Source organism: Poromitra crassiceps, assembly GCF_964638095.1.
Source record: "Poromitra crassiceps genome assembly, chromosome: 4".
NCBI classification, from domain to species: domain Eukaryota; kingdom Metazoa; phylum Chordata; class Actinopteri; order Beryciformes; family Melamphaidae; genus Poromitra; species Poromitra crassiceps.
The window spans coordinates 33654329-33680174 of record NC_139626.1 but is presented as its reverse complement, the minus strand read 5'-3'; the positions used below and the strand labels follow the sequence as shown (position 1 = coordinate 33680174).

Sequence of the window (25846 nt, the reverse complement as noted above, 5' to 3'; positions counted from 1 at the left end):
AAACATCTAAACATCAAAGATGATAGAACATGTATTATACAGGTTTGCTATAAAAGCACAATTTCTCCATCTCAAATATCATAATGGTGGGTCCACTTGTTTTCTATCTTGTCATCTTCTGGATGACTGGATGACTGGCACCTTGAAAATCAGACAAATGGAACGTGTTTAGTATTAATTTAAATCATCTATTTTGTAGCTGGTAGATATCAAGGCAGGGTTCCTCCACATTGTCATGAATTAGATACTTTTACCAAACCTTGATTTGTTTGGACGGTGTTACAGCTATTTTCTAATGTAACGTTGTATGTGAGATAGAATAGAACAACAAACTGCTAACATTAGCGAAGCTAGCTTTTCTCCATGCCCTTTCTAAGTGTTTACACATTACTATACCGTTCTGCGTCATAGTGACAGCAACTGGACGTAATTATAAACAGAAAATGCATGCGAAATTTGTAATGGGAAGTAACGTTATGTCATTTATGTCAACTTGTCACCAGAATGTCTGTGTATAAGTTATACACGAACGACAAGCTAATCAAATCCTGCAGCAGGCTACTACACTAGCAGTGTAAAGTCATTTGAATAGCCGGGAAAAGCAACAGTTAGCCAAGTGATTACAACATTCACAGAACAAATTCACAATATCGATAACAACTTGTACATTTCGCTATCATGCGTAACGTTACTGAAATGGGACATGCAAACGCGATAACGTTACTTACCACTGTGTACAGGAGAACACGCCAGCTCCGAGTCACTTTGCAGGCCAGATATAGCTGCTCGTAGGGCTCTCCATCTAGTGAAAGCCAGACCGGCAAGGTTGAATCTGGTCTGAGATATTTCTTTTCGGCGGCGATTTGGCTAAAGTATGAAACCGCATATATAAGGTGTATCAGGGAATGTAAAAGTCAGGAATGCCCGCATCAGGGTTCCGCCATCTTGGTCTACAAAATTCTGTTTTGGGCTGTGGACTGGGAGGGGCTCACTAGGTCGGCTTCTCGGGGGAGGGGTTTCTATGTAAACAGATTCGGGATGTTAGAGGGGAAGGACAGAGGGCCATCACAACACAGGGAGGGGGCGTGGCTTAGTTGTAAACACAGAAATAAATCACTATACCTCCTCTATATATACAAGGTATTGGTTTGGGGATATTTAATAGTGCAGAATCTTACACACAGTGCCTTTAATAAGCGCCCGGGAAATTAACGTTAATGTTAAGACACAAATTTCACAAATACGGACGTCTGCAACGTTACTTTGCAGTGAATTGAGCTGCGGGGCACCCGCAGCTCAATTCTGTGAGCAGAGACAAAGTGTTAGAAAGGTTTTACTTGTACTTTGCCACAGGAATAACTCATTGTGTCATCTATTGAGCACACAGCTTATGACTTTATGTCTTCTGCTTGGGCGGAGTCTTGATGGGTATATACAACAGATATGGAGAAATGTACCGCATTTTCAGCGAGGCAAGGCTTTTTCTCGCCCAACTAACCACGCGCGGTCCCCAGCGCGGTCGCCCTCCAGCCCTACATAAGCCTATGGCATATTTGTAGTCAAAGCAAAACCCAGGCTTTTCCACACCTCTGATTCACCTAACGTTAACCCTACAACCCTGAAATACACGTTACCAAACGTTTTTTTAGAAGGCTGGCAACGCTAGGCTGTCCATCATCAAAGTAAAACATCACCATGTCTGTAAATAATGATTGCAGTTGCACTCAGAGCATGTGTGTGTGTGCGTGTGTGTGCGTGTGTGTGTGTGTGACAAATTAGACCTACCTGTGTGCCTTGAAAATAATGTGGTTCAAAATAAAGTGGCTAAATGCAACCTTTTTCTTCTCATGTTTTTTTATTAAAGGAACACTCTGCCCATTTTCAACCAGCTTTGTATCATTAGAACATCAGTAGTATATCAGAAAACTGTAAACTGTTTTGAAGTCTGTCATTTAATTTGACAGTTATTGAGTGTTAAAGTGTGGACCAGTGACATCACTGGTCCACACTAACTCAAATTAATAACTCATTAACTCAAATCAACTCTCAATAACTGTCAAACTAGATGAATGATGAATAGTTTGACAGTTATTGAGAGTTGATTTGAGTTAATGAGTTATTAATGTGAGTTAGTGTGGACCAGTGATGTCACTGGTCCACACTTTAACACTCAATAACTGTCAAATTAAATGACAGACTTCAAAGCCGTTTACAGTTTTCTGATATACTACTGATGTTCTAATGATACAAAGCTGGTTGAATATGGGCGGAGTGTTCCTTTAATAAAAACAGGTAATTAAAATGATCAATAATTATCTATATAGACTGATATGAAAGCTGTTATATCAATATACTTTTTAACTATATCGCCCAGCCCTACTCATGATATAATATAGTCTCTAGAAGTGTATGATTAAATTTTCCCATGTTCTAATCTAGTGTAAAAAAGCAAACAAACTGAAAAAAGAAAAGAAAAAAAGATCGCAATAAATCGTAATATCGAATCGCAAAAATAATCGTAGAATCGCAATACTTAAGAATCGCAATATATATCGAATCGGCACCCAAGTATCGTGATAGTATCGAATCGGGAGATGAGTGAATCGGCACAGCCCTAGTGTGCATGTAAGCGTAGTCACTGCCTGTAGTAGGGCTGTTGAAACAAATTTTGTTATTCGAATATTATTCGATTTAAATAAATATTCATAAAACTTGATTCTTTTTATTTTTTTAACGATTTTATTTTTTAATTTTAATATAGCGAATCTCGTCCCGCTCGCCTTGGCCAACCAGCGTGTGAAAACGAATCATTTTGTCACATGTGATGAACTACCGTATTTCCGCTAATAGTAACCGGGGCCTTTATTTACTGAGCCGCAGAGAGCCCCCGTCCTATATTAGAGCAGAGGCCTGTATTCGAGTGAGGCCTTTATTTCTTAATATTAAACTCTCATGGACATACTCCTTTATTTTCATGACTTTTATTGCAAAATATTGCATACCGGTAAAACCAAACAACGCAAATAAATATTGGTGGTCACTCACTCACTCAGTATCCTCCTCCTCCTCATCTAGTATGTCGGTATCCTCCGCGTCCTCATCATTCAGAACAACAAGTTCATTGTTGACCAGTTCCTCTTCATCTTCCTCATCCTCGGCTGCCCGTCTGTTCTCCTGGTCCCGCTAACGCAGCTGGGCGAGAGCCTTGAAGCAGTGGATGAGGTTGTCTTGACTCCCGTCAGTTTTCACAGACTGTCCACAAACTTGGAAGGACTTTTTGATCAGATCCTTGTCCAGCTTGTCCCAGGCGGCGATCACCCAGTCCACAAGCAGGCGTCGAGCAGGCGCTTTTAGGTTTCCACCTCCAGCTGTGTACTGCTTATCTGCGTCCCCAGCTATCCACTCGTCGTAGGCATCGTGCAGGCTCTGCTTGAAGGGCTGATTCCACATCACACTGTACCAAATGTTCCGCTGCATATTGCACAACGCTATCTTTAAACTTAACGTCAAACTTTCGTCTGGTTCGTTTGGTCTCTGCGTTACGTCCGGTTACGTCACACGGTAGATGCATTGTGTTATGGGAAATTTACAGTACCGTATTCACCGTAGTTTTTGCTCCTTCGTTTTTTGTTTTTTTTGACCCGGCCTGTATTGAGGGAGGGGCCTTTATTTGTCCGCGCAGGCCGTGCCCCCGTCCTATATTAGAGCAGAGGCCTGTAATTGAATAGGGGCCACTAATAGCGGAAATACGGTATTAAAGTTTTCTGAGTCTGGAGATAGGTGGTCTGACTGAAGCGGCAGTGCATTAACGATGCTTCTCTCCCCTCCCCTCTTCACACGTGTTCATCCGCGACTCCACAAGCATAAACAGAACTACTATGTGTCCGTGGTGTCCGACTCCACAGCTGTCCCTGTCCGCCTCAACTCGAGAGTATTTAGGGCTTGAGGCAGAGATGTTTAGGACAATTCCCCATCCCCACTGTAAAGATAAGTGTAGATAAGTGTTGTGTTTTCCTGGTTTTAAAGGCTGCATTACAGTCATGTCATTTTCTGAACTTACCGGACTGTTGTAGCTGTTCTATTATTTGCCTTTACCCACTTAGCCATTATATCCACATAACTGATGATTGATCAAAAATCTGATTGTGTAAATATTTTATGAAGGCACCAATGTCATCCCTACAATAGTGTTGCAATATCAATATCAAGGTATTTGGTCAAAAATATTGTGATATTTTATTTTGTCCATATCGCACAGGCCTAAAAGAAACGAGGGAAAAGGGAAAATGACATTGACAAAACTTCAAAATAAAGGTAATTCATGGATCTTCCTTTGCAGTCAACAAATTGTCTCTAACAATACTCCCTACTGTATAATTGAGGTGCAAAGTAATAACATGAGTGAGAGTAAATTGGTTTTGTTAGCGAGTTTGTGTAATCCACTTCCTGAAGACACTCTGGAGCAGTAAGTGGTGGCGTTCTTGACTTTGCTAACATCCAGGCGATCCTCTGGGGAGTTTCCAGAGTGGAGCAGAATCTGGATGGAAAGTGTGTTGACAGCTGTGGCCGCAGCCATCTGGACTCATTATTCCACAACCACAATATTTGACCATTGCCACTACAGTATTACCTACACACACTAATGAAATTGGAAGGGGGGGGGGGGGGGGGGCGCATGTGGAGGAGTTGTCATTTGAAATAGTGTGGAAATTGTTGCCGCTGTTAGCTCTCAACTAGCCCTGCTGTTGTGTCTGCCTTCTATGCAGGAGAGACTCATTCATTGGTTAACGATTATTTATTTACATGTGCTAGAGAACTATTATTTACATTAATTAGGGATGTCAGTTTTCGGTTAATTTTCCTTTTCGATTAACCGAAATCCTTAACCGGTTAATAACCGGTTCGTTTTTTTAAAGACATGAAAGATAAGACAGTGGCGTGCCTTTCAGTCCAGTGCTCCATTCAGGGTTTCAGACTGCATATGCAACCATTATTTTAGAGTGTACGAGTCCGGTACTGCACTGCCTCCCACACCACAGTACCAAATCTGCTTGAATGTGACATTCGTCTTAATGTCTTATGTCATAGACCAGGGGTTATTATGTCTTATGTCATAGACCGGGGTTATTTAAGCAATATAGCATGAGAGCTAGTGTGTTGTGGCAAATATATCCCGCTGATCAGTTGTTATCCCACGAGGCCGCATCCCACGATGCCACAACACACGCTGCTCGAGTGCTATATTGCTTTTATAAAACGGTTTCCAAGTATGATAATATAAATATAATAATAATACTATAAGTCCGACTGGCATGGTATTCTGATAGAGTCAGTTGAAACACTACTGTAAGGCGGGACCTCTAGCAAGAAGATAGACGTGCGGGTGATTTGATTGGATCGTTCTGGAGACTGAAGTTGACATTGGCCAATCCTGGCGCTTGCTGACAAGCTGAGAGCTTTCTGGAAAGCCCGACACGCAGCTCGAGCGCAGCGCTGCATTCTCAGCGCTTGCTGAGAAGCTGAGAGCTTTTCTGCAAAGCCCGACACCAACTAACGTTACGGGGTTAAATGCGGGGTTAACAGCCTTTTTTTTGCAAAGAAGACATTAGCCCGCGTCTATTCTTGTACAAAACATAATTTTCTGCGAAGTATTAGTAAAGTTATAAGCGAAGATCGATTCACAAGGATCTGACAGCTGTCTCTGCCATTTGTTTTTTTTTAGGTAACCAAAGGCTTTTAGTAAGAGAGTTGCCATGGCAACCAATAACCCATGGCCATGGGTTATTGGAGTGGGTTATTGGATTTATACAATGGCTGTGAACCAATCAGATTGCTTGATTTGAGAGAGCCGTTTTATAATATGTCTTATGTCATAGACCAGGGGTGGGCAACATTATTTTCCAGAGGGCCTCACTGACTTACATCAAGTAAGCGAAGGGCCACACATTGGAGATCATACCTGCCAATACTCCCGATTTTCGTGGGAGTCTCCCTATTTTTAACCCTCTCTCCCACTGTTATTGGTAATAGGGATGTAACGATAACCGGTTTTAATGATAACCGTGATAAAATTCCTTACGATAACCGTACCGTTTCAAATTTTCATTATCGTTAAAACCGTGGTACCGTGATTACCGTGTTACCGTGATTACAGTGCTTTGAAAAACATGGTAAATACTGTCCATCATCAACCAAAGTTGGCAACAGTCTCCCAGATGCAAACGTGCAGCCTTGGAGAAATGATTTCAGTGAGTGTATCGATCCTTTTTGGGTCTGAGTTTTCAATATAAAACGTCGTAAAATTATTTCAGTGAGTCTCTCAGTACTTTTTTTTTTACATTTTCAGCAATTTTTTACGAATACCGTGATAATACGATAACCGTGATAATTTTGGTCACGATAATCATGATGTGAAATTTTCATAGCGTTACATCTCTGGGAATAGTGATATTTTCACTCTTCCGTGATCCAGATAGAGCACAGCAGCAGCCTGCTTCTTTGTGTGTATAGGAGGATCCCAGCTGGCCAGCTCGCTCTCACTCCCTCTGGCTCACTCAGAGATACACACATAGAGAAGAGACAGAGACACATAGAGACGAGACAGAGACATGACGGAGGACTTACACATTCAACATTTTAAAGTGTGGAGATTCTCCAGTAGAATCCATGTGGAAGATGCTTGTTGCTTGAAACACGACAAGCGATCTGTCTAAACACTGAGCGTTAAGTGAAATTGAAAAAGTGTTCCACTGTCTGGCAGCTCGTCAGGTAACGTTAACGTTAACGTTATATTCAGCCCACAGCCCCACACAGCACACATGGAGTTTACGACTTAAAGAACATGGGTTAATGAGCAGATTGTTTCACTATGGGTGTGTTCATAAATTAATTCTAAAATGGCACATCTGAGTGTGTCAGAAATTCAGTTTGCACTTAAACATGAGAAATGTGGCACTTTATAGTGAACAACAGATCTATTTTTTATCATTTTTAACATTTTTATGACAAAGAATAGATTGTTTCCCATTTAAATGTCTGGAAGAGCTCAGAAATAAAACTGTCAAATAATATTTCCGTTGCTTTTTGTGAGTTGATATAAATGTAGCTAACTGACTATGTTAAATAAATGGACATAATCATATTATGATATTGTCTCATATCAATCGCAGGCCCTGAATCGAATCGAAATTGTTTTGTGGTAGACTTTGTGATATTAGCAAATATTGTATCGTTGTCCAAAGAATCGATATAGTATCGTATTGTGATTAAACTTGTGATTCCCACCCCTACCCGAGAGTAGAATAGGATATCCCCGTTATGGTCATCTAGACCTGGTGGGGGTGAGGAGAGGACTCTGGGATCTTGATAGAGGAGAACAGATTTTAAAGTTCACAGTAGAGGCATGATTGGCTAAATTAGGAGATATGGCTAGCTTTGATTGGTTTAGCAACAAGAGTGTTACACCCCTAATCAGCTGCTATAATCACTGATACTAAACAGCTGATTAGAGCATGGGAGAGAGAGGAGTGATGAATGAGTAGCTTAGGTCTTCCTGCCTGAACTTTCGCTATAAGCTTAATTTCAACTAGAGCTGAACAATTAATGGGGGAAAAATCTAAATCAAATCAAAATTGCAATATGAACGTTGGCAATTTCTAGGTCACAGAGGCTGCAATTAATTGCAGAGAGGCGTCCAAAATGAATGTGTGTTTTAGTTTTAGTGTTTTAGTGTTCTTTCCTCCATGAATGAAGTACAATATTGGTGAAAACATTCCACCATGCTTAAACTCAGTAAATCCTGCACACTTTCACTTCATAGCACGGCATCTTTTGTTTCATTTTTTCTCCATCTTCTCTTTTCTATCTTGATTAAGTCTCCTGCCCCCTGTGGACACTAATTGACAGCTGCTCCAAGGATTCAATGAGCTTGGAAAATCTTGGTGGGGAAAGTGAATGAGAACCCTTCCCCCCTTAACACATTCAGTGCCAGCGACGCCATATGGCGTCATTAGAAATTTACCGTAGAGTGCCAGCGACGCCAAATGGCGTCAATAACTCGAATTTTTTTTTTGACGGGGGGGTGTCGATCTATGCCTCTTACATCGCCTCTTACAATATCAGAGGTATTGAATGTGTCTAACCTATTTTACAGAACCCTTAGGTGGCGACAGCGCTCTCCAGATGAGAGAACGTGGAGTGAAACACACAGAAGAAGTCCCCATGTCGTTGGGGAAAAGCAGGAAATCGCATCGCATCCGTCCGTATGCAGCTGCTTCATTGAAGCAACGTTTAGCTGTGCCCCTGCAGCAGCCAATCTGCTATCACAATTGAGCACCTCGGTGTCCGCTGCAACAGCCTCCGTGTCCGCTGCAACACCCATTTGCATGATCAGCCGTGGATTTGTTATTATTCTCAACTTGAAGCATGGGAGCTGGTACACGCGGCTGTAAAAAAGGAGGATCTAGCGGACTTTTTCAGTGCTGAGCACAGGCAGAGAAAACAGCAGAGCAGAGAGACACTCCTCCCACAACGGGGGGGGGGGGGGGGAGGAGGGGGGGAGGTGGGCACGCAGAGCCAAGTACACAACACAGACCCAGACAGCAGGACAGGGTTGGCAAACGCAAGCCAGAATATCCGATGCCCACCAGCAGCAAAAGATCAGCAAGAAGCTGCAACCAGCAGCGCATGCAGGCGCCAGCGCTGCTGGTTTCAGCTAAGTGCGTGTTCAGTGTTTACATAGTAATTATTAAAGAAATTATATGACTGTTTTAAAATGCATTGCGGCCTATGTGGCACAGCAAGCAACCTTTTGCCCAAGGGCCGTGGCACTTAAAGTGTTAACAGCCACCAAAGTGCCCTTGAGCAAGGCGAGGCACTTAATGTCAGACAGCTGCTCCAGTGGTCATGCTGGGCGCCGCCCAAGTGTGTAACTGAGCGTGGTGCTGAACAAGAGCATGAAGGCTCAATCAACTAAATCAATGAAATAAATACACGTAAAGAAGCATTGAAAGTCACAAACACACACACACACACAGAGGCAAGGAGGCCAGACTGCCTTCTGTTGCCTCCGTCCCAGCTCCTCACCTCCGCTACAGGCATCAGCTAACACCACACATCCATGAATCATCCTCCAGCACCACAGAGCTCAAAGCAATCCTCGGTCACACCCCATCAATCTGTGTTGGAGACACCTTGCTTCAGATTCATGGTGACTGGAGGGAAGTGCCAGGCCTATGGGCCTGACCCCATTTCAGGTAACAGGCAGTGTCAGGTAACATTTGTAGGCAGCTGGCATGAACAGAAAGGCTGCTCACTTCTCCTCACCTCCACCCAGCAAACATCTGGCTGTTTCTAACCCGCTGTAATGACAGGTGTAATAACAGGGACAGTGGGTGACCTAGTGGTTAGAAGCGTAAGCGAAAGGCCACAGGTTTGAGCAAACTGCAGCCAATGTGACTGTATTGTAAAAAAAAATATTGTCAGTGTGCAGGAGGATTTATGGAGTTTTGGGTATGATGAAACTTAAGCTTTTCACCAATATTGTACTTGATTCATGGACCAAAGATTACCTGTCGCTCCAGAAAACTGTGTTCAGAAATCTATTTTGTATGCAACTCTCTCTCTGAAAGGAGAGCTTCACCGAAAAACAATGCTGATTTATTTTTGCACATCATGTCACACATATCCAAAAACTGTAAACAATTTTACAACACATTCATTTAGTTTGACAGAGTTTGAGGAGTTGATTTAGGTTGTGGACCAATGATGTCATTCATGCACAAATGACATCACTGGTCCAAACCTTAACTCAGAGAAATGCTCGCCTCTCCCTCAATGACTCTTGTAATGGTGCTCTGGAGCGAGGCCTGTCACCCCAGGAGCAGACTGCTACCTGGCAGCACCCAGGTGAGAACCTGTGTGTGAGAGTGTGAAGCAGGGTGTTGCTGGAAAACACCACCCATGCTCAGTCAAGCTCCCTTGATGAATAAAGGTTAACACGTGAACTTGTCGTGCTGTATTAATCCATGCTAACCGTACCGTATTGCAGAACAGGAGTGGGTGATTGGATTAAAATGCCATGGCTAGCATGTATCTATTATTATTTGTATGCTGTGGCTCTCTCGCCCTGCGTGTAGGAATTGAAATACAAACACAAAAGTGCTCCCTCTCTGCAACTCTGACTGAAAGACCCTGTTCATTTAATGAGATGGCAACGCACACCTTGACAGGAGGAGACCATGGCAGCTTCTTGTTGAGCCTGTCCAACAATGTATACACAGTACTTCTCTCAATTTCCTCTAAACACTGATCTTCAAGACTGCACATAGGACTGGGTGCATGTGGCGCGTGCTGTCATACACATTTTCCAAAGTCATTGTATTTTGACTGTGCAGTGACTTAACTCCAGGGTATAGTAAGGACAGCTTGTGCTGATGTGGCACAGAGCCTCCAGCCTATGACAGTGTGGAAGCTGTCTCCACTCTCCTCCCCACTGGCACACATAACCCGGGAATATTACTGTTGATCCGCGACCATTCTGTGAGAGAGGGAATTCACAGTGAAACTAGATCAAATGGAAAGTCCTATGTATCTGTCATTTAACATCATCAAAAACCGAAAGGTGTACAATCTGTATAGAGCAGGCGTTTTTAAAGTCTGAGACTGTTGGCCTCCCCTCAGACAAAGCCAGGTCCATATAAATTTGGACATTGGACACAATCTTCATCAGTTTGGCTCTGTACACCCCCACGATGGATTTGAAATGTAATTTAATTTGAGGGTATTCACATCTAAATCAGGTGGACAGCATAGGAATTACATTACATGTTAAGGGACCAAAATTACATTTTAATGGACCAAAAGTAATTGGACAAACTAACAATCATCCAATCGTCCAAATGAGTTCTGAAGCATTTGGTTGAATATGAGCAGATAATATTGCCAGAAACACATCGGAATTCCTCCTGCTGCACTTTATATCATAAAATATTGCGATACTTGGCATTTGTGCATATTATGATATATTGCCAGACAAAAAATCGTGATACTATATTGTATCGACATATTTTCCCGCCAGCCCTACTTGGAAGTGTTCATGTGTTCAAGTCTTTGGATCGCCCAAATCCAACATGGCAGTCATGACTTCAAGGAGCAATGGAGATGAAGATGGATGGACTCACTGCCCCTCCTGACTCCTGTGTTGACATTTTTGCCTGGAATATGACCATGTCCTTCTTGTCATTGCCATAGGAAACTGATAGGGCAATTTCATCTCATATTTACTATAATAATATAACGTGAATACGGCATAAGCCCTGAAGTTTCACACCAAGTGGAGCGGAGTTTGTCTCAACCCTGGATTCAACCCTTACATGTTTGCGGCTTCTAAGTGGATCCTTTCACACTGACATTTGAATTGTGTCTAATAGGTTCCCCCTCAGGAACCTATTAGACAACACACACCCACTGAGGACGCCATCAGAAAGACACACATGGGAAGCTCCCGCACCCCCTAACCACAGCAAAAGAAGATGGGTATACAGTACAGTACAGTATAAAGTACAGTATACAGTACAGTACAGTATAAAGTACAGTATACAGTACAGTACAGTGCAGTACAGTACAGTACAGTGCAGTAGTGCAGTGTACAGTACAGTACAGTATAGTACAGTACTGTACAGTACTACACAGTACTGTACAGTGCAGTATAGTACAGTACAGTGCAGTGTAGTACAGTACAGTACAGTGCAGTGTAGTACAGTACAGTACAGTGCAGTACAGTACAGTACAGTACAGTGCAGTGCAGTATAGTACAGTACAGTGCAGTGCAGTATAGTACAGTACAGTGCAGTATAGTACAGTACAGTATAGTATAGTACAGTACAGTACAGTACAGTGCAGTATAGTATAGTACAGTACAGTGCAGTGCAGTATAGTACAGTACAGTGCAGTATAGTATAGTACAGTGCAGTGCAGTATAGTACAGTACAGTGCAGTATAGTACAGTACAGTACAGTACAGTGCAGTATAGTACAGTACAGTACAGTGCAGTATAGTACAGTACAGTACAGTACAGTGCAGTATAGTACAGTACAGTATAGGGATGGGCATCGAATTTCGAATTTTCGAATAATCGTTGTTATTATCAAGGTCGACTTTTATTATTGAAATTCGAAATTCGAAAAAAAAAAAAAAAAAAAAAAAAAAACATTTTTTTTTTTTTTTTAGTGAAATGTTGCATTGTCTCCCCTGATTCTAAGTATAGTCAAATCGCTTGGTTTGAGCCAGTAAAACAATTTTTATAAGCATTTTAAGCAAGGTTTATGGAAAAATGAATGGCGGATGAAATCCCATGAAGAGGGAGAGGGGGTGACTTTGGCACCCCTTTGGCACTCAGACCTGAGCCTACTAAATATTTAATGAACCACTCATGATTGTCAAAACTGTTTTTTATTTTCGAAAATGTCAATGTCATGTAACATGTTCTTTACTTCAGTGGTGCAATGCTTGTTTGAGCTAAAAATCCACAGCAGAAGCTTTTTATATTAATTAATAAAGCCATAGACTTAGAATCAGGGGACAATGTATCATGCGGCACAATGCAACATTTCACTCACAAAAAAAAAAAAAAAAAAAATTACATTTTTAATTTTTTTTACATTTTTATTTTTATTTTCGAATTTCGAATTAAATTCGAATTTGGCCAGCGAATTTCAAATAGTGTTTTTGCTAGAAATGCCCATCCCTAGTACAGTACAGTGCAGTGCAGTATAGTACAGTACAGTACAGTGCAGTATAGTACAGTACAGTACAGTGCAGTATAGTACAGTACAGTGCAGTATAGTACAGTACAGTACAGTACAGTACAGTACAGTGCAGTGCAGTATAGTACAGTACAGTACAGTGTGTCTCCACTCTCAGCTATCTCACCTTCAAACTCTCCTCTGCTTCAGAATCCCACAGAGAGCCGTCACTTTATCTGCCTTCAACGGCAATTAAAGGTTTCCACAGTTACAGAGAGGGGCAGGGAGACCCCAAGGTAACCTCAACTTCTCCTTCCTGAGCTCTGCACGCACACGCACAGATACATACACACACACACACACTGCACGCACAGATAGATACACACACACTGCCCGCACAGATACATACACACACACACACACACACTGCCCGCACACACACAGATACATACACACACACACACACACACGCACAGATACATACACACACACACACGCACGCACACGCACAGATACATACACACACACACACACTGCACACACAGATACATACATACACACACATACACACACACACACACACACACACACACACACTGCACGCACACATACATACACACACACACACACACACACACACTGCACGCACAGATACATACACACACACACACACTGCATGCACACGCACAGATACATACACACACACGCACGTATGCACGTGCACAGATGCATACATACACACGCACACACACACTGCAGGCACATATGCCACAGCAGATAGATACACATGCACTGCACGCACGTATGCATGCGCACAGATACACACACACACACACACACACACACACACTGCATGCGCACAGATACACACACACACTTGAACACTTCACCCCAATGTATCATGCGGAACGTCGCCCCCCAAATCCCCCGGGGACACGGCTGGGATCCTTTGTAGTGCTCATTAGGAGTGTTAAGTCCACCATGTTCCTCTAATCAGTGCTCTATCTCGCTCTCCCTCCCTTCCTCCCACACTCTTTATCCTCTTCATTTGTCAGCTCTCTGAAAATAAGTGAGAGCAAGACATGAGAGAGAGAGAGAGAGAGAGAGAGAGAGAGATGGAGAGGGAGAGGGAGAGAGAGAGAGAGAGAGAGAGAGAGAGGGAGAGGCAGAGAGAGAGAGAGAGAGAGATGGAGAGGGAGAGAGAGAGAGAGGGAGAGGGAGAGAGAGAGAGAGAGAGAGAGAGAGAGAGGGAGAGAGAGAGAGAGAGAGAGGGAGAAGTGAGATTGAAGGAAGTCCTTGAGATGAGAAATCATCTCTTGGGGTTAGCTTGGAGCCGGGCGGAGATCGCTCTGTGATCCTGGTGGAAATGGGATCACAGAGCGATCTGTCAATAAACGTCGGGATAACACGACGTCTCGGGAATGAACTCCGCATCACGACACACGGACACCCTGACTAGAATGAACTCCGCATCACGACACACGGACACCCTGACTAGCATTTTGTTACCAAGGACGACCTGAGCCCTTTGAAGGTGCGAGTGAGCATGGGATCGGGCCCAGCATGGAGCCTTGTGGAGCACCGCAACGGGAGGCAATGAAAGCCTTTGATTTCATCAAACTGCTGGGTCCATCAGGGTTCCTCTCCACCTCCTGTGCACTTCTGACTTACATCCACAAGGCTTTGAGAAGGGAAGGGATGTATTGACCGCATTATTTAGCCTTCAGCTGCAATACCTTCATATCAAGCTGTGTAGATCAAACCCAGTATTGATAGACAAACATGTAGTCTCCTGTGATTTCCCCCCCCCGAACAATCACAAGGTGGAATAGACCTTTTGATTCTTCAACACTAGATTGAAGCGGCAGCATCAATGCTTTAGACCGACTCATAGGCAAGAATAAGTGTGCGTTTGCAAATGAACGTTGTCAAAATAAGGTATGAGGCCACACAGCTGTTTACTAAAGAGAACAGGCAGATGAGGGGGAGAGGGAGACAGAGAGGAGAGAGAGAGAGAGAGAGAGATAGACAGATAGGGAAAGAGAGAGAGTGAGAGGGCATGAGAGAAAGAGTGAATCAAATCCATGGGAAAATAAATAGCCGCCAATTTCCTGTCCTGACAGGCAGTAGTGTTGACAATGCCGGTTGACAGCCGGCTTCCCCTGGCCGCCACTCGTTCATTCCATATTGTAAATCAACAGTTGACGGGTCGGGTATAAATGTCTGCCCAGAGAAGGAAGGAGCAGCTCTGGCTCTGATAGCTCTTCACATGGATCAGCTCAGTTGCCAGGCGGATGACGGACGTGGCATGTAATGAGGATGGCACCCACAACCTGCTCTGCTGGGGCTGACACTAACCAGGGCTGACGCTAACCAGGGCTGACGCCGCCGCATTTAAAGGTCCCTCTGTCCCAATGTGTGTCTGAAATGGATCTGGCAGTGACCTATACATGCTACTGATCAGAGGGAGGAGGGGGGCACGGGGGGGGGGCCGATTGCGGACATGCTTAGCATAAATGGTGCAGCTAGTGTCCTCTAGAGAGAGAGTGGCGTCAGCGGAGGACCAAAATGCGAGACTCATTAGCCAATGAACAGCGAGGAATGGGTCTCGTGCTACTTTTGCATGCTAAAATAAAGCTGATAATGTACAATTTGATTCAAGGGGGGAAAAACCCTTTCAGAGCACAACACAAACTGTCTATTTTGCTGCAACTCGACAGTGCTGCTTAATCCAGGACCTTACTTCCTGGAACTCAAGTAGAGCACTACTTGGTGCAGCATGCACCAAGTAGATTTAATGTTTCTAATTCAAAATGTCTCATGTATTTTAAAAACTCAGAGTTCAGAATGCTGAAATCTGAATTCTCGTGTGTGTTTTATACAGTATGTGCTCTCTCTCTCTCTCTCGCCTTCTCTCACTCTTACTTCTCTTCTCTACTACTCCCACTTCTCTTCTCTCACTCTTCTTTCTCTTCTCTACTAGGGACCACATTGGAAATAAGCTCCAGGACTTCAAAGCCCTGGGACTTTCATGTGTTTTTTTTATCCCTGTACGCCAATTCTTTGCATTTTACTTCTACATGAAATGTTTATGTGCTTGTACTAAATAAAATCAATCAATCAATCAATCAGAGTAAAAAAACTGGTCCATTGGAGTGAATGGAGATGTCGGGACTCTTCTATCTACACGGCTCTGGGTGCAGCCATCGAGATGATAAGCATACTTGGAGGCCTACAGCAAGACCAGAGGGTTTCCCAATACCAGAGGGTTTCCCAAGACCAGAGAGTTTCCCAATACAGAGGGTTTCCCAATACAGAGAATTTCCCAATACAGAGGGTTTCCCAATTCAAGAGGGTTTCCCAATACAGAGGGTTTCCCAATACAGAGGGTTTCCCAATACAGAGGGTTTCCCAATACAGAGGGTTTCCCAAGACCAGAGCGTTCCCCAAGACCAGAGGGTTTCCCAATACAGAGGGTTTCCCAATACAGAAGGTTTCCCAATACAGAGGGTTTCCCAAGACCAGAGGGTTTCCCAATACAGAGGGTTTCCCAAGACCAGAGGGTTTCCCAATACAGAGGGTTTCCCAAGACCAGCGGGTTTCCCAATACAGAGGGTTTCCCAATACAGAGGGTTTCCCAAGACCAGAGAGTTCCCCAAGACCAGAGGGTTTCCCAATACAGAGGGTTTCCCAAGACCAGAGGGTTCCCCAAGACCAGCGGGTTTCCCAATACAGAGGGTTTCCCAAGACCAGAGGGTTCCCCAAGACCAGAGGGTTTCCCAATACAGAGGGTTTCCCAAGACCAGAGGGTTCCCCAAGACCAGAGGGTTTCCCAATACAGAGGGTTTCCCAAGACCAGAGCATTCCCCAAGACCAGAGGGTTTCCCAATACAGAGGGTTTCCCAATACAGAAGGTTTCCCAATACAGAGGGTTTCCCAAGACCAGAGGGTTCCCCAAGACCAGAGGGTTTCCCAATACAGAGGGTTTCCCAAGACCAGAGGGTTTCCCAATACAGAGGGTTTCCCAAGACCAGCGGGTTTCCCAATACAGAGGGTTTCCCAATACAGAGGGTTCCCCAAGACCAGAGGGTTCCCCAAGACCAGAGGGTTTCCCAATACAGAGGGTTTCCCAAGCAGGGCTGCCACGATTAGTCGACTAGTCGCAACGACGTCGATTACCAAAATCGTCGCCGACATATTTCGTAATCGACGTCATCGCATGTTTTTTTTTTGCTGAAAAAAAGAAAAAAAATGGTTTTGTTTCCGCGAAGCTGCTGCCTGCGATGGCCTCACTGGCTGGCTTGGCATCCAGGCGTCTCCGTCCTGTCTTTGATGCACATGCGCAGTACCGATCATCCGGGGAAAACGTGACATCACCGTGACCGGAAAAACAAGCAGCTCCCAGTGCTTCTCCACAGAAAAAATGTCTAGCCGTCCTCATACTACGTCCAAAGTGTGGGAGCATTTCACCCACAATAAAGTGAAGTGCAAAATCTGCTAAATAAGCTGAACTTGCTTATCATGGCAGAACGAGTATGATGCGCGAGCATCTCAAAAGGAAGCACATTGTGGCGAATGCAGATTGTTAGCTTGTTAGCTCACTGGCAACCGCAACGTTAGCTGCTAACGTTAGCTATTGGCTAACGATATTAACGTTAAAAGCCTGCGGTAACGTTGTCATCTCATAGCAACGTTAAGCTATGTGTTGCTGACGGGAATACTGGAAACCTCATTTTACTCCGCAGTTTGCACTCTACTTAGGACATTTAAAAATGTGTTTGATGCCTGAGAAGACTGAAACAATTTATTTTTGTTGATATTTTGGTTGCATACATAGTGAATAGTTTTTGGTTCCATTTCCATGCCACGTAGTAGTGCCCTAATTTTATTTTGCATTATTCATTCAATGGATAGTACACATTGCATTGCACTATATGTTTTCAATTTCAATGTGTACTATTTTGCAGTTTTGCAATTTGCACTATACATTTATTACATGCAAGTACATTGATGCCAGAAATAAATATGCTGCTACATGCTCTAAACTTTAAAGTTCATGAAAATATTCTTTTTGAGTGAATTATCATCATTAATTGTCTTTATTCTTTATTATATATGGCACATGCTTAAAACAACTTGAAGCTAAATTTAGAAGCTGATGATAGCTAAATCAGAGCGATTGAGTAATTGTGCGATATGATCCAATTAGTCGACTAATCGTTAAAATAATCGGTGACTAGTCGAATATCAAAATAATCGTTTGTGGCAGCCCTATTCCCAAGCACCGGCTATTTAGCCGTCTACTCACCTCTGTCTGGCCGGATGCTTTTACAACTGAATGTCACTAAATGTTCACACTAGCAGAATGTGATAGTGACAACAGAGCTTTTGAATGAGAGTGACTGGGCAGGTCTGGTACACATCAGGGGCCGGTTGCACCAACTGGTCTTACGACTGGTCTTAAGGTAAGTCGGTCGTAACTTTACGTCCTAACAGCTACGCCGGTTGCACCAACTAAGCCTTTTTCTCACTAAGACCGGTCGTAAATATTACGCCTAGTCCAGAGCAGGCGTAAGGTGCAGTATAGACGGTTTTATAGCCCCAATTATAAACCGCAAACCGGAGTACGTTATAAACGTTATAAATATAGTCACGACGTTAACAACTAACCAATGCTGGGGGTCCGTATCGAAAGTGGAAATCGAAATGGTTAAAAGTTAAATCAATTTGGTCATTCAGTGGCGTTTTACTGCCATGTAAAGTGACGACAAGTAACAGTTAGCCGCTAACATTAGCCACACTATTACGCACATTTGACGTCAGCACACTCTTCTAAACAGGTCGCGTGCCGCATTCCAGTGGGCATTCCCATGCTTTCACATGGACGCGCATCGCTACGACCGACGTAGTTAAGACCAGACATAAGCCCTGTTGGTGCAACAGGCGTAAGTCCACTCTAAAGCGCAGTCGGTAGCGCTGTCGCCTCGCAGTTGGAAGGTCCTGGGTTCGATTCTCGCCTGGGACACTGTGAGCGCTGTGGTTGTGTCCCCCCCCATATCTTCAGTGCCTACTGCCCAGGTGGGTTATCATGTATTGTGGTGTTCGTGTGACAATAAAAGACGGGCTTGTCCGTTACGAGAGTTTTTTTAGTTTTTTTAACTAAGACACAACGTGATGATGACCCACCAGGATACATTACATTACAACGTGATCAGCCCACCAGGATAAATTAACATTTCGTATATAATAAATTTAATAACATCCACACTCTGTGTCTAACGCTACTTTGACGGCTGCGTCGGACTGAGAGCAGTTGGATGAAAATCCGGACCATCAGGACAGATGAGGATCTCCGTGTGTTATCACGAGTTTATAAGCCTAGAAGAAGGTCGACTATGAATACTCTGAATAAACCAAGCCAAATCTGTGTTGCACATGGATGGTTTGGGATTCTGCCTCTAGTGGGCAGAGGGGAGTCTATGCATGACATCAGAACAAAATGTGCTACCGCTGCATAATATCTTACATCATCTCCCAATCTTCAAATCGGAACCCAGCGCCAATGACATCTTTCATTACTATCCAATCAGATGTGTAAACAGAAGTGCTGAGCGAGAGAGGATATGCAGAGATGGACAGAGAGACAGGCTGACTGCTCTCTCTCTCTCTCTCTCTCTCTGTGCTCATGCCTTGAGGCCAGGCAGGCACCCCATGCTAGCTCCTAATTGTCATGCAAAGGTAGTTTGCATTGGCTGGCGGCTTGCGGCTCTTTTTGCTGAACATTAACTGCAGTGTGTCTTGCCTGCCCGTTCCTCTTTACCCTCAGGCCTGTTATCAAATTAGGCAGCTGGACATCCGAACAAACGCACACGCCACACACCACGCCATAGTCACTCATTTCATTAACTTCCCCAAAGGCATCTGCCTAGCGCTAACGCCTGTCGAGCACACACGGGAGGAGGTCTATGGTCTTCCCATGTCTTTCATTTATCAAGTGGAGAAATCGATTGGTGGGTGGAAATTTAATATTACAGGCGGAAAAACAAACAATTTCCATTTCCCATTCATTTGCCACAGATTGATCGAATGGCGCGACGGTGTAAGAGGTGATAGCTGTGTGTGTGTGTGTGTGTGTGTGTGTGTGTCTTCAGGAGGTAACCAACTATTGTTTGGAGGTCCTATTCCCTTCTCGAATCTAATTGGCTGGCTGGACGGCGAAAGCGTGAATTTGGAAAGCAGTCGGTGCTGTGGCCGACGAAATGGAGGTTGGTTTCTAGTCCTGGTGGTTCCATTTATGATTTCAGGATCTGAGCAAAGGAAACAAGGAGCGAGCGTGGAGTGAGGTTTGTCATCGATGGAGATAAAACATCCCGCATTGCTTTTGGAGATTGTTTACACACTAAGGCAATAAATCAAACAGGCCTCACATTCTCCCTCAGCAACCAGCATTCTTCTGTTGAAACATTTCAACAAAGCTATATCTCCCCTTTATTCAAACAGCTCGCAGGCAACCAGGTGCTTTTTCATAGATAAATATTGCTTGCTGTCACATGGGGTCTTGATGTTTACAAACTACAGCCTTCATTTGGAGAAGCATAATACTAGACTTCCTTGGTGACAAACTGGGGAGGATACGAACTTTACGAACTTGGTCGGGCATCCATATGGGGACAATTGTCTGTGTCTGCGCCGGGTGGGAAGCCAAATGAAGGGTATGTGTGTGTCCTGGTCCTGGCTGCTGCACTAGTGGCTCCTCTGGGGGGGACTAAACTAAACTAAACTAAAGGTCAGGAACTGGGGGGGAGAATTAGCGTGATCCTCCCACGTGCTAAATCCTGTGGGTGAAACTCCTCGCTGTCAGGTGAAAAGAAGCGGTTGGAGTCGGTGGCCTGATTTTTTGGGGGCTTTTTGGTCTGAAACTGTCATCAACACAGTGAGGAACTAAGAAGGCCTGGCCTTTTTCACAGATAAATATCAGCCGCTGTCACGGGACAGTACCTTGTTTACACACTCTGGCTGGGAATTAGAGCGGCCGAATATCGATGGCGAATAATCTGTAAGCGAAGCATTCTAAAGCGAATGTTCTTCACAGAGTGCATGAATTAGATGAGGACAGAGTGCTAATCTAAGTCAGAGGGCAGATGAGAATACATTCATCATTATATTGCAGACATACTGCATTGAGTCGAGTGGGCTCTTCTCTGATACCTCTCTGAGAATCTACAGTAATGCATGTTTTTCCCACGACACTGCGCCAGGATGTCAGAGGATGGCAAAGTCAAGACACTCAGTCAGTCAGTCAGTCAGTCAGTCAGTCAGTCAGTCAGTCAGTCATGGACGTTTAGTGAGGCTAGGGAAAAGGGGCCGTAGCTAGGGATAGGAAGGTGGTACAGAGTTGGCATTCGAGGGGGTGGGTCGTGGGAGTGGCTAGGAGGATGGTGTGGTGCGATAAAGCTGAATGGCCACACCACTGTGCCGTGGGCTTAAAGGTTTGTGCTCGTTTAATACAAGGCTACTACTGTACTGTATATCATTTTACAGGTGTGACTGTAAATGGCATTCAGAGAATAATTCAGTATAATAAAACAACCACCATGTATATCATTATGCAAGCCATTTATGGGCATACTGAGCTATAATGACAACTTCAGTTATGATGACAATATTTATAGACATACATGTAAACTCCTTTTATAAGCTCCACTAGTTGTTTTTAGCTTATTATTTTCAGTAGGTACAATGACTGATCGGGGAAATCTTGCTTGTCAACTGGGCAAAGTGAACAACCGTTGTTCAGTTCTTCGCTACACAGTTCACAGTTCCATTTGAACTGAACATTTTTGATCCCTGCACTCTGGTAATCTTACTTAACGGCTGAACACCCTGTGCAGTCCACTTCACTGGCTGAATACCCTGTGCAGTCCACTTCACTGGCTGAATACCCTGTGCAGTCCACTTCACTGGCTGAATACCCTGTGCAGTCCACTTCACTGGCTGAATACCCTGTGCAGTCCACTTCACTGGCTGAATACCCTGTGCAGTCCACTTCACTGGGAACTAAACTTGGCGATCGGAACGCACCCATGGTCTCATATACTTCTCATGTTTTGTTCCATATGCCATAACCTTTAACTTCCATTGGCTCGTGTGAATCCTATTCTCATTTTTAAATTAGCTGCAACCATTAATCGATTGTTCAATCGACAGAACATTTATTGTCAACTATTTGTCTAAGACACATTTTTTAAGTGAAGAAAATAAAAAAAATTCAAATGTAAGTTTGAGTATTTTCTGGTTTCTTTAGTCTTCTATGGCAGTAAACTGATCATCTTTGGGGGGGGGGGGGTGGACTGTAGGTCAGGACAAAAGTAGACATTTGATGAGGTCATCTTGGGTTTTGGGGTAGCTACTGGATTCCAGCACAGAGTCTGGCTTATATGTCGTTATCTGCTTCGTTTTATTCAATGTTTTTACTCGTCATGTTTCCACCTCCGGAGTCTACCGCTTCTGATAACGCTACGTTGTTTTCAGCCTGAACCGCAACCGCATAATCTTATCCGATTACTCGATTAATCGTAAAAATAATCATAGAATACTCAATTATTATAATAATCGATAGCTTCAGCCCTAGTTTCCTTGACATGCTCTATCAGTACCTGGCATGGCATGGACCAGGTCTCCACACAGCACCATGAACCTGGGCCTGGGTTTCAGCTGGTTGACTGCCTCCACAGCCTGCTTGGTGAGCTGGATCTCCTCAGCCCATTCGTCCCCTCCTCCGTCGCAGTCGCCGTCCCTCCAGGCCTTCATCAGCCCCAGCTGGGGGTCTGCAGCCTGGATGAAGCAGAATGGACCAGTCCACTCCCGCTCCACATCTGGAACAAGGAAGAGAAGCTTGGGCTTAGCAGGTAAGGGTGGTAAAAAAAATCTACTCACTTACACTAAGTATCACAATTTTTATTTGCAGATTTTTTTAATTGATCTTTTATCCCCGAATCATTAATTGCCTTAACCTTCGCATTAACCTTGACACTGGCATCAAAATGCTGCCAAGTTTTTACCTTGGCTGGTCAATTTCTCTTCTCCTTGTCTCTCTTCTCTTTTAAACTATTTTTTCAAAATCAGCCTTGGCTGGTAAAACAGTAAGTTTCCAGGCCCTGGTGTAGTTTTAATATTATCCCAGCAGACTAGAGTAGTCAATGAACCACTGTTTGGTTCTTGATAGGATGCAGGCAGGCTCTTTTAAATAGATCAAAAAGTTCCCTAGCACATCTCAAAACTCCTGCAGCTCAGCAGAATACTTTCTAAATTCTGCCTCAGCTTCGAGTGTTTGCATATGGAAATCATCACCTGACAATACACACCTCCTCAGTATACAGATTACAGATACAGCCTTTCCTTCTTTGCAAAGGAATGTATTCAAATCACAAATGCACGCAAGTGTGCACACACAAGCCAATTCGGAGTAGTAAGCAACTCCACACATGCTGGCCTCACCGCTGCTGAGTTATCAGCCATCTTCGTACTGTAGGCACCGCTAACAAGAGACAATGTGTAATGCTTTCATAAAGATGCTATGCAGTCTTTGTGTTCCACTGAACATACAGTACAGTACACTATCTCTCTCCGGAGTCAGATGTGTGAACATACTTTACAGTACAATATCTCTCTCCGGAGTCAGATGTGTGAACTAGGCTAACGTATTTCACAAACAAACTTTGAAAGAGAGAGAGAGAGAGAGAAAAACAGGACTTGGAGAGGAGCCACCAAAGCTCCCATGACAGGAGATAAGAGGCGGCAGCTTTGGGTGGCTGTGCTGGGCGAGCACAACTTCAAACATAAATCAAAGAGATTTCTCAGGTGGCAGATTGCGCAGCTCAAAACATTTACAAATGATAATTTGAGATGAAAGCACATGGGGTTTGCTTTCACAAAAAATAAAATACCAGACAAAATAAATTAATTGTTTTCCATCCCTGGAGACCCCTTATGCCATTAGTTTTCTACTGGTCTGGGGAAAAATACATGAAGAAAGAAGCAACGATAGAAATCAATTAACTCCTGACTGAGCATATCGCTAACTGTGATCATTATGTTTTTTAAATCCTGAAATACATACATTTAACCATACACGTTATCTTTGATACGTCTAAAACAGCTGTTACTCTAAAACGCTACACGATAGGCTCAACCTATGTTGAGATGTTGTGAAATGTCTAAAGCAGGGGTTTTCAAAGTCTGAGACTGTGGGCCACCCCCGCAGTCAAACCTTGGAAAAGGCGCCCCCCCACCCTCGCTCAATTCCTGGATGTCTATGATCCCACATTGTGATTATGGTATTTGGTCCCATAGACACTCAACAATTGTGCCAAGATAGCCTGATGCTGTTTGACATACTTCAGACTACACCAAATACATACAAAAAAATATCTGTCTGAAAGCATTTATTTGTTTCTGACTCTGGAAAAGTTTTGGGGGGTTGAGTTAAATTCCACAAAACTACTAGTTATATGAACTATCTCTTTAACGAAATCACACACATTTAGGCTCGTCTATGTGATCTCTTTTTAATAATAACTAATGTACAGTACACACACACACACACACACACACACACACACACTATCCCTCAACCCAGTTGAGAGCAGTTAATTCCAAAATATAAAACTGTCTGTGCCGCTAACAGCTAGCTGTTGATTAGCTAGTTGAACAGTCTTTGAAATTATGACACACACACAACAGGTCAGCTATGTTTACCGCAGCTTTAAAATAAAGTTAAAATGCACCAAAGCCATTGCATTAATTTGCTCATGCATGACTTTCAGACTGAGCAGCAGAGCATGTGACAGTTACTGAAACTTAAACTATACACTGTCTTTTGTAAACGCAAGCAAGCCAGCAAAGCTAGCATGCTAGCTACAGTAGCTACGGTTGACAGCGGTAACAAAGACAAAAACTGTCAAACGAAACGGCTATGCGTGCTTACTTTGACAGCCTGTTATCTTGTAGCTAGCAGCAACACGTGTGTTGTTGTAACGTTAACGCTAGACTTGTGTAGCGTTAGCTACGGCTTTAGCATGTAAATTGGATAGAACGACAGTCGGCTACCTTGGGTCAATCCGCTGAATGTCCGGTGTTTTGCCCTGAGAAAGATATCTTCACTCTCAGTCTCAGCCATAAGATCCACTGGTTAAACGTCACTGGAGCAAGCCGATCGATGAGTCACTCACTTGTGATACTGGCAGAAAACCTCCTGCCAACTAGGCTATGCTACAAGTAGGTTAGCTACAAGTGTGTGCTTGTTTGTTGTGTTGCCGTGGTGTCTGTACTGTCTACACGCGGCTCGGACGGCTATGTTGTTGGGAACTATCGGTGATCGATTACAAAGCCTGTAGTGTAGTGAATCCATAACTTCAGCAGCAGCGGGCCTCCGTGTGGCTGCGTGCAGGTTGACCATGTTACTTACAGGCAACGATCTGAGGATCGCATCGCTGTTATTTCAGGAAGTGGCTACACTTTATTGTTTCCCAAACTGGACGCCACCCCCCTCCCCTAATCATCATCATCATCATCATCATCATAACAGTCAAATTTCACTATTATCTAATTGAGATGTTCGCACAATCAGAGAATGTAGAATGACTATTATTCTGATTCGAAGTTCCACCTTCCCCACCCACCACGTACAGACACAAATTCCCTCGCAGACCACAGGTGGCTCTTTGATAAGGAACACCTGTGGTCTGAATCTTATGCACTTGTGGGTGCTAGAAAGGGTTTGGGAGTCCTGCTGGGCTATACCTCCTGGTTCACATACTACAGTACATGGCATACCGTATGTATGATTTCAGGACCTTGGACAGAGACAGGGCCTTTTCATGACCATGGAGAGAGCTATTAGAAATTCAATGGTTCATCCAGCCACTTTTTAGTTGATTGGAGAAACTATAAGCTACTAGAGGAATACCCGTGCAGTGTGTCGAGTGGAAGTAATGGAATACTGAATGTATTCAGAATACAGTATTTAGAATACAAAATATGAGTATTCTGTATTCAGTCCAGTTACATTTTAAATTGGTGGTATTCTGAATACAGTTACTTTC

At 43.7% G+C, this 25846-nt stretch overlaps 1 protein-coding gene across 1 annotated transcript in view; it reads right to left on the bottom strand.

Moving 5' to 3' along the window:
• The window catches only part of cpped1 (calcineurin-like phosphoesterase domain containing 1), a 92081-nt gene extending 67131 nt beyond the window's left edge, over positions 1-24950 (bottom strand). Inside the window, exons 1-2 of the mRNA XM_083635370.1 lie at positions 24852-24950; positions 22400-22618 (exon numbers count right to left, since the gene is read on the bottom strand). Coding sequence (XP_083491496.1) covers positions 22400-22618; positions 24852-24921 — 289 coding nt within the window. The 5' untranslated portion in view covers positions 24922-24950. The remainder of the gene's footprint in view (positions 1-22399; positions 22619-24851) is intronic.
• Positions 24951-25846: the final 896 nt, after the last annotated feature.